The sequence below is a fragment of the Brassica oleracea genome, chromosome C7, assembly GCF_000695525.1.
Source record: "Brassica oleracea var. oleracea cultivar TO1000 chromosome C7, BOL, whole genome shotgun sequence".
In the NCBI taxonomy this organism is placed as follows: Eukaryota; Viridiplantae; Streptophyta; class Magnoliopsida; order Brassicales; family Brassicaceae; genus Brassica; species Brassica oleracea.
The window spans coordinates 13,433,723-13,444,148 of record NC_027754.1 but is presented as its reverse complement, the minus strand read 5'-3'; the positions used below and the strand labels follow the sequence as shown (position 1 = coordinate 13,444,148).

Here is a 10,426-nt window from a genome sequence, read left to right as displayed (position 1 = left end):
AGAGAGAGAGAGAGAGAGAGAGAGAGAGAGAGAGACGTCGACGAGAGAGAACGAGAGAGAAGAGAAAAGAGAAACCATGACGGCTAGGGTTTTCAAATCTCTCTGGAACTCTGCAGGGCTTCGCTCTGATTTCTAAATGGAAGAGAAAATAAGAAGAAGACTCCTTTTTATAAGAAAATGAGGTGGAAACCCTAGGATTTACTACGCGGGCCAGAAATAAAAGAGAAAGACTTGATGGGCTTTGGTCCAAATCAAGTTAATTAAAAGAAAACAAAAACCTTTCCGGTTTGGGAGAACCGGGATGTGACATTTTGTGTTTCTATTTGTTCACTCCTTCCAAAAATACCTTTGAAATGGAGAGCAGCTTGTTTTCATAAGATGAGAGCGAAGAATGTAAACATATTGGTAAAGAGATGTGGGAGAACCCGTTTTACTTCATTCATTGGAGAAGTGGTGAATTCTGAAATCGCCAAGCACCAAAAGAAACATATTGTTGCTTGATACACCCCCACTATCCACAATCATGTATCCAAAACTCATAAAATGTCTCATAGTATAATACACTCGTCTAGTGTAATGGCTAGAGTAATGGAGGCAGTCAATCAATATAGATTGATCCGAAATCTTATTCTTTCGACACCCACGACTACTGCTACTACTCCTGTTGATCATCTTGCTCACTCATGTGATATATTAACAAAATTTAGAGGACAATCAACAATAACAAAACTAATAAAACACTTGATAACACTCAAATTCTTGCATCAAAAAGCTAATTTCCTATGTAAGTGCTAAACAGATTTATGTAAATTCTAAACATTGTATGCATCAAAAAGCTAATTTTTAATGTAAAGTCTAAACAGTTCCTTTTCTAATGAAAAATATTCTTAACAGTTATTACAAGCATAGCAAGGGGATCCCGCAATCGCATAGCAAGTCACCGACCGACCACTTCCAAACAAAGAAGAAGAAAAATATTAAAATAAACCGAAGAACGGCATGCATTGCTAGCATGAAAAGAAAAAACGGCAGAAAAATAGTGACTCCTCGTCATCCTCATCGAGTAGGTAGCTTTACTCTCAGTCCGCTTAAATTGCAAAACTAGATCCATTTCCTTATCTGTCTCTCTCTCTCCCCCACAGTAAATGCTGTCGCTAATTTCTTGATCCGAGAAAAATGGCAAGTCTATCTTCGGAGGAAGACGAAGAGTGCTCTTCCGAGAGATGCGGAAGCTACAGCCCCAGCGCCGACGTTAGCTGCCAGTCGGAGAGTTCAAGCAGCTTCTTCGGAGAAACCTCTAGCCCCCGTAGGTTTTACTTCCCGGCGCCTGTCATGCTTCCGGTCATCGGCGGCAAAGACGTTGTCTGGGATGACAAGTCAGAGAAACAAGGCAGCGACTTATCTGGTAAGTAAAAAAAAAACATAGAAGATTCAGACATTGAATGTATTATTGCTAAATTAGGATAAAGTAAATTAGGGTTTCCTTATTTGGAATTAGAAATTGAGATGATGAAGGAGAGATTTGCTAAGCTGCTTCTCGGAGAAGACATGTCTGGAGGAGGTAAAGGTGTTTGTACAGCTCTTGCAATCTCCAACGCCATTACCAATCTCTCTGGTAATAAAAGAACACCATTATTTTATGTCTTTAATGATTCTATTATTCTTATGTATTTATCATCATCATTCAACTAGTTTAATTGATTACAGCGACTGTGTTTGGTGAGCTATGGAGGCTTGAGCCTCTTGCTCCACAGAAGAAGGCAATGTGGCGTAGAGAGCTTGAGTGGTTACTCTGTGTATGCGACTCGATCGTTGAGCTCATTCCTTCCACCCAGCAGTTCCCTGGAGGAGGCGGGACTTACGAGATCATGGAGACTCGCCCTCGTTCTGATCTCTATGCCAACCTCCCTGCTCTCAAGAAGCTTGATGCAATGTTGGTTGATATGCTCGACGGTTTTTCAGACACTGAGTTCTGGTATACTGATCGTGGGATTGGTCTTGGAGATTGTAAAAAGGAGTCCTTCGACTCCCCAGCTTCCCGTGGCGGCGGCGGTGGTCGTCCTTCCTTTAGGCAGGAGGAAAAGTGGTGGCTGCCTTGCCCTAAGGTTCCCCCTAATGGTTTGTCAGAAGAGACGAGGAAGAAACTGCAGCAGTGCCGGGACTTTGCTAACCAGATACTCAAGGCTGCATTGGCTATTAACGCCGGTGTTCTCGCCGAAATGGAGATACCTGACCCTTACTTGGAGACATTGCCCAAGGTATATGAATGCAGCTTCTCTCCGTTAGCTTAGTGAGGTCTTAGTTTTTAATATTTGTTAAACTTGGTGCAGAGCGGGAAGGAGTGTCTTGGAGAGATAATCCACCAGTACTTAACTGCAAACAAGTTCTCACCTGAATGTCTCCTAGACTGTATTGATCTCTCATCTGAACATCAGACTCTTGAAATCGCCAACAGGATTGAGGTTGCCGTGCACGTTTGGAGGCAGAAGAAGAAGGGTAGAAAGCATAAGAATCAGGGGAAGCTAAAGCTATCTTCATGGAGTGGCAAGGTCAAAGGACTTGTAAACGACTCTGAGAGAAATGAGTTCCTTGCGCAGAGAGCTGAGACACTCTTGCAGAGCCTGAGGATCCGTTTCCCTGGTCTTCCCCAGACGACGCTGGACATGAACAAGATCCAGTACAACAGGGTAGAATAAACTACACTAGTGTAACTTTTTGCTTGTAGAATAAAATAGTTACCTGATTTTAGAGTTTTGTGTGATTTTGCAGGATGTAGGGCATGGCGTTCTTGAGAGTTACTCGAGGGTGTTGGAGAGCATGGCGTTCAACGTCACTGCCAGAATAGACGATGTGCTGTATGTAGATGATGCCATGAGAAGATCCGTCTCTGCCACAGAGTCCCCTGCCCTATTCAGCATCGGTGGACTCAACGGTCGGCCTGCTGCTCAGAAACCTTTCTCTGTGCAAAGCTCTCCATACGGTTCCCCATTTGCAACGCCTTCTCTAAGTATAGCATCGAGGACCCCGAGGAGGGCACCGCTGCTGTATAGGAGCGGCACTAGTGAAAAGGGGGTATTGGGTGAATCAGAGAAAGCATGGTCGTACGCTGGAAATCTGAGCTCAAGAAGAGTGACGGGAGTGACACCGGAGAGAGATTGAAGGTTGAAGGTTGAAGATTGAAGATTGAAGATTGAAGATTGAAGATTGAAGATTGAAGATTGAAGAATGTATATCAATGGTTGTAGTCGTAACGTAGTATTTGTATGTTGTGAAGTTTATATTGTTTTGTCTGACTACGATGAGTATGGTAATATCAACAACGTTGATGACAAAAACACACTTCTTTTCCTCTCTCATTCTCGAATGACACCTCTTAGTGTCCAGAGCTCAAAAAGTCCATGACTTGAGGTAGGCCCTCATTTTCTGATAATCAATAAACCAATTAATTGTAGTTAGTTGTCATTATCCAACATACATTATATTTTAACAATATTCAGTGATGTCAAGCATTTTTTTTATTTGTTTAGCACTTGCATAGTGTTTAGTGTTACTATTTATCATTGGTAACTATATAAAATGCCTTATATTTGTAATTGTACTTTAAGCCACTCCAAACTCAGGGACGGCTCTGAAGGCAAATCATAGAACATAAAGCTAGTTGAGATTGAACAAGGCTGATGAGATAAAGACATTGAATAATGAAGACTATCCGCTAGAGACAGAACATGAGATTCGGTATGTAACAACAATCTCTTGTCTATGCGTTTATTTAGATGAAATGGATTTGATTGATTACTCATTGGATTTTTTTTTTGGTTTGCGTGGTGGAGAAGAAATGGATTGGGGAAGAAAAAGGAAAGTGGGTTTTAGGGAGTTTCTATTTGCTTTCATGAGTTGGGTGGGTCTTGATGACTCAGATGGTTATATGAGCAGCTAACAAAGAAACAACACTTAAACCCAGAGAGTTCCAAAAATGTTCATCTCTAGAAATCATATTGTATTATGTACTGATCTATGATTAAGATGATTTTGTAAGCTTGTTTGACTCATTATTTAATGTTTAATTGATATGAGGATGTTTGCCAAAACTACAGCGGTGTACATAAGCAATCAGAGTTTAAGTATGTTATGTTAGTTATAGCGTGAAGGTTGGATTTTCATTTATCACTCAAAAAATTTAGAGTTTACCTTGGTTCTAGTTTGATTCATATTTTTGTAGTTCAATAAAGATACCAGCCATTTCAGATAAGTTTAGATATTTTAAATGAATACATTTTAGTAATTTTAGTTAATTCATTTTTGCAATTCATTTTTTGAGTAATCGTAGATATTTTCGGATAAAGACACTTCATGTATAAATTTTACTTTAGATATTTGATTATACACTTCAGTTTGATATTTCTAATTTTAGTTAGATTCTATTTTCGTAGTTAAAAATATCCAAATCTAAACCAGACTATATTCATGGAGAGACAGAAATATGAGATGAAGCTAAACTCGTCGCACTCCAAAACAACTTTTTTTTTTTTGGAATTTTATCATTCAAATAAGATAGGATCTGAGAAGCCATGTCCGGATAAAGTCATAAAACAACCAGCATAAATAAGATCCTAAGATTTTTTTTTTGCATTTCTAACTAATGAATTATCAATTGCATTATGATCATAATCAGAATGTCGTCGGAAGTTCGTCGGTATATTCCGACGACCGTACTGTTATTCGGAATGTCGTTGGAAGTTCGTCGGTATATTCTGACGAATTTCCGACGACGACAACGGTTACATTTTTTATCGGAATGTCGTCGAAAAGTCGTCGGAAAATTCCGACGAGCCATGTTTCGTCGGAATTCCGTCGGAAATGGTCGACAGAATTCCGACGACTTCAAATTTTTGGTTTTCGTCAGAAATTGGTCGGCAATCCGTCACAAACGTTCGACGACATTGATGTCCGCCGGAACCTCCGTCGGAATTCGGAGTGTTTTCTTGTAGTGTGAGCTCGAGGTATATCTGAAATTTTCAAAAATATAATTTTTTTTTTGTCGCTGCTATCTCCTTTAGTCATATTGATAAGTTTGGCCATGCCTGAGGTTCCTCAATCATGATCGAGTCCTTATAATCTAATCCAAAATTCTGGTGGTAAAATGGCGTAACATACTTTTCATTTTCCAACCAAGTCCTTCTAGTTTCGAATGCAGAGAAGACTCTCGTCTTTTTTGGTTTTGTACCCATAAGTTGGATTTGTCAAACATGTTTTTCAAACTCATCTACAGCTACTATATTGCAATGTAGAAGTCCAAAAACCATCCACTACCAAATGATCTATAAGAATTTATATCTAATGGTTGTGGCTATAAAGTTGGAGTTGCACTTGCGTCAAACCAAGTGGCTCTTTTGTATCAACTACTAACCAAATTGAAAATAAAAGCCTAAGTGTCTACAAAACGTAATTAATAAAGAGTTTTGTAAGTTTTTCCAACATTACAAAACCATGTTATGTCATTTCTCTCACGATCACTAGCTTCACTTTCTTTTCTTTTTCTTCAGTACCTCGGTAAAAAAATTTACTCCTTAAAAATATCAACTTCCTTCCTCAGTAAGAGTTTTTCAGACTCATGTACATGTAGTGACCTCCAACGCATTTACTCAGCTTGTACCATGAAAACATCTTGCCATGGTTTGGAATGTTGGAAGCAAAACCACAATCACCAAGTCCATATCATAATGAAAATGAAAGAGAGTCAAAACAATATATTTAAACACACTAGACATGAAAATATCTAAATGAAAATTGTTTATGTCAATTATACTACTAAAATGATTTGTTACTAAAATGGAAAGTGAGAAATCTAAATCAATAGTGATATAAACAAGGGAAAGAATCATATTCAAAAAATGTAATTAAAAATAATTTGTCACTAACATAGAAAAAGTGAGCAGTCTAAGTCAAAATGGAATCAAAGAAATATTCAAGAACTGTAAATGAGAATGGAAAGTGAGAAATCCAAGTCCATGTTTTTGGATTTGAGTATTTTGTTTTAGTTAACCACTTTGTTTCACGTTATATTCAATGACTTTAAATTTGGTGTTTTGATGTATTGTTACTTCTCGTAACATAAAATTTGAGTTTCACTTTTGAGTCATGACTATTTGGATCGTTTAATGATTGGTGTGTCTATCTTGTTTTCTCATTTCAGGTTTTTGAACCTAGATTCATACATAATCCAAAATATGTGGAAATTTTGTGTAACTCAGACGATACATTTGTTAGCTTAAGTGTCGGAGAACTATGATTTTATGCAAGTCCTGGAGATCGGTTTCTTCATACAATACAACAAAGAAGGCACAAGTGTCATGTGCTTCGAGGAGAATTTGCTCTTCACTATATAAAAACTACGGTCATAAGAAGACAATAAAGCAATAATGAGAGATTTGACTGCTTAGAAGGCAGCCCCGGTGAAGGAGGGGATATGATTAGAATAGAAGACTATACATTTGTTGGTGGGGATTTTAAGGCTGCTTTAAACATACTTCAAATGTAACCAATAGGAGTATCGTTATATGTGTTTCAAGAGTATTGGAGTATCAAAAAGGTAAATAAGTTTGAAAGAAATTTTGTATTTCATAGATTTTATTGTTTTGTTTTATAGTGTTTGTTTCGTCGTAGGGAGACATCTATCGCGGACCCACGAGCAACAATACTAAGTACTATGGTTTTCACGCAGTTCTTATTGTGGATGCATTTGTGATAAATGGAGATTTGGTTTTCTGGTGCAAGTCTAGCAGCGGTAAACATATCCATGATGGAGGTTATATCATGATGTATTTCCATTATGAGAATGATAGCAGCTAACAAACATTTAGTATTAGAGACCGAGAGCGAGGAAACAAAATTGCACTTTATGAACCAACACACCGCATTAGCAACTTTGTGTATCCCAAGATGAAGGCCAAGTCAAGGAAGAGAAAGAGATCAAACAATTGATAATATTTCATTATATTGTGTTGGAATTTGGATGATATTATGTGATTTTTCTGTTTGTTATTTGAATTCCAAAACTGCAATGTCAGTATATGAACTTTAGCAAAGTCTTTTGGTTTCTCGTGTTTTCTATTGACATTGGGAGTTTATGGAAAGATATTATTGGTTAAAGAGTGAATAGTTTACTTAATGTAATTTTTGTTTACACCAACACGATGTCGTTATTTATTTGTGGAGATAGATTAGAACATTATCACATGGTTCGGTCTTTAGCATCTAGAAAAGAAGCATTAACGCAATTTGTCAATTTGGATACTTTCTGTATGGAATTCCCCAAGGGTTGTGATGATTAAATGATTGCCCCTCTAGCCAAAATGAATATAATAAGAATTAAAGTGGCGACCTAAACAAGTCTTTGTATTTGGTTAAGACATGTCATTGTTGAGTACTAGGATTACTAGTGTATCTATTCAACATTTCTATATCATAAGCTATAATTGGCATAGTGCTCATCATGGTATTCATTTAACGATTTTCTTTTGTAAATATCCGAATTGTGTTATTGCTTGTCATGTATAAGGCAAGTTTCACACTCACATCCATGGGAGTGCTTATTGGAGAATAATCTCACAATTGAACTTCTTAAGAACCTTCTCAGAGTAATAAGATTGTATCAAATATAGTTCTTACTTGCATGTATGATTCAAATTTTAAGAATCACATTCACCTCCCACATGTTTTTCATTGCAAAACTTGATGACAATAATGCTTTGTCTTTTTTTTTACAATAATGCTTTGTTAATCTCAACTTGTCTAAGGTCAGTGTCAAAAATTAATATGACATCAACATATAAGCATATGATTATTCATTTACTGGACTCATCAATTTTCTATATATACACTTATCATATTATTTTAACTAAACTACTTGATAAGATAATGTCATCAAATAGTCGATGTTACTTATAAAGTGTTTTTTAGCTCATACAAATAAACAATTATACTTTATATTAATTACAAGACACAACAAAACATTTAAGTGGCTTCATATAAACTTCATTTTGAGCCATCGATCCATATCCATGGATCATGGTCCATAGCACTGTCCATGAACAATATGTTTTCCACTCGTTATGGCTCAGCCTTAACCGCAAAGCACTTGCATCCATTTAGGATCAACATCCTGCATGATGCAAGTCACAATATTCTGGTGATATTACGTTTGCACTCTTTCAGTAACATTACATTTGGAGTCTTCGGGTAACATTACGTTCACACTCTTTCCATAATGTAATATTCACACCTTTTCGGTGATGATTATGTACACACCCTTTTGTTGATGGTACATTTGCACCCTTTTGGTGACAACACGTTCGCATATCTTTGGTCATGATCCATTCACACCTCTTCAGTTAAGAGGCATTTGAACCGATTCGGTCACGAAACGTTCGCACCCTTTCGGCCATGATCTGTTCGGGTCTTTTCGGCCACGATCTGTTCGCACCTCTTCGGCCACGACCTGTTCATACCTCTTTGGTCAAGATCCATTCACACTTTTTCATTCACGACACATTCACACCCTTTTGTTCACGACATGTTTGCACTCCTTGGGTAACAACCCATTCACAACCTTTGAGTGACGACCCGTTCGCACCTCTTGGGTGATGAACCGTTCACACCCCTAAGGTGATGTCGTGTTTGATCATGATTAACAATATTATTTAAATGAAACTACCATACTTTGAGAATATAGCCATAATGAATAATCGTCATTTCTCATTTAAATTTTTTCTTTGTTTCATCTTCTTTTCCATCTTCGAAAGTTTACTCGCTCAAGCATTTCCAACTTTTGAAACTTTAATGTTATTTTTCGCACAAATACATAAGTCATAATTCACAACGAAATATTCTTTAAGATTGTTGGTTATTGGGTTGGTAATCCGAATGAGTGTGAACTATAAATTTGGATAATGATTTAATCGCGCACAAGGTCACTTTCTTTAATAAGTATTTGATCCTATTTCAAGCATTTGATTACACGAAATCCTTTGTTGGATAAGACAATCGAAGTTTCATATACAAGAATAATAAAAGAGTGTTTATACGTTTTTCTCAAAGATTTTTAATGATCTTTAAACAATGAATCTCTCTTTATATCTAACAATTAGTTTCTGATTTTTCTTCTTCAAGTTATGATTTACCAATGTCCACAACTTCTTATATAGAGTACTAAATGTTATATTGATTAGCACCAACATTTACAATGGTTAGCACCAACAGTTGCAATAGTTAGCCAAAAATTACAATTATTAACACCAATAATTGTATTGATTAACCAAGAGTCAAAATCGTTCATTACCAAATAATTTAATCAGTAACAATTGTAATGGTTTATCATCGGAACGGTTTATTAATAATGGTTATTATCACACACCGTTACACCGTTACAGTTGTTCATTTAAACAATAAGAATGCTTCACATAAATTGTTACAAACAATGATTCACTTAAATATTCAATATCGACTAATGTTCATATGGATCGTAACCAGTGAGCTTATTGGAGCTTCAGATTTCTCATGAATAAAATAATATCCAAACAAGAAAATCATTTAGATTAAAGATTAATAGATCTTATCTTATCTCATTTGCGGAAGAAAGCAACCAACATGTGTAACATAAATGGTCAACTATATATTGTTTTATTTTTCTTAAGCATTGTTAGTGATTTTAGTGTATAGGGTGGTCATTAACTATGGCATTTCTAGCTCACGCTAGTAATCATCGTGTGTTGAAAAGAAAGAAGTCCCACAAAAATTAAATATACAAAAACTAGTAAGAGTATCAAAAATAGCAGATTTCACATGGACCAACAACTAAAAAGAAGTAGTCAACTAAAAATCCCACGTGAACAGCGGCGCACCACGCGCAAGGTCTAGACAAGGAGCGCCCTCTACCCAATCATCTACGGCCACGTCATAGTTCCTGACACAAGTCAAATAGACAAAAATATCCAAACTTGCGCATCGCAATTACAACTGAACCATTCTTTCTTAGGCCATGATTAAGGGAGGCTCCAGGGTGGGTTTTTAAGGGAAAAAGATGGTGTGGGCCCCACAAAAAGGGAGAGACCGTGTCTTCTGTCGTGAAATAAGAGACGTCTTTTGCACTGTTTCGCGGGCCCCACTAACACGTGGCGGCCCGCGATTGGTTCATTTTTAATTTTTTTTTTTTATTTTAAATCAGCAAAAAAAAAAAAAAAAAAAAAAACATTTGAGATCATCTCCACCAAAGTTTAATGTAAACTCATTAGTCTATTGTTAAACGCAAAAAATCAGGATGCACAGATCAGATTAACAACGAGCCCCGAACCCTTCTTGATCATCAAAAAAAAAAAAAAAAAAAAAAAAAAAAAAAAAATAGGGAACCCAATTGGGTTTTTGCGTTGAG

At 36.7% G+C, this 10,426-nt stretch overlaps 1 protein-coding gene across 1 annotated transcript; it reads left to right on the top strand.

The window, feature by feature from the left end:
- Positions 1–1,121: 1,121 nt before the first annotated feature.
- On the top strand, positions 1,122–3,293 carry LOC106305891 (rop guanine nucleotide exchange factor 1). The gene is made up of 6 exons (XM_013742308.1): positions 1,122–1,405; positions 1,499–1,615; positions 1,708–2,258; positions 2,331–2,687; positions 2,770–3,161; positions 3,197–3,293. The coding sequence occupies exons 1-5, from the start codon at positions 1,177–1,179 to the stop codon at positions 3,157–3,159; spliced, it is 1,644 nt and encodes a 547-aa protein (XP_013597762.1). The 5' UTR covers positions 1,122–1,176; the 3' UTR covers positions 3,160–3,161; positions 3,197–3,293.
- The last annotated feature ends 7,133 nt before the right edge of the window (positions 3,294–10,426 follow it).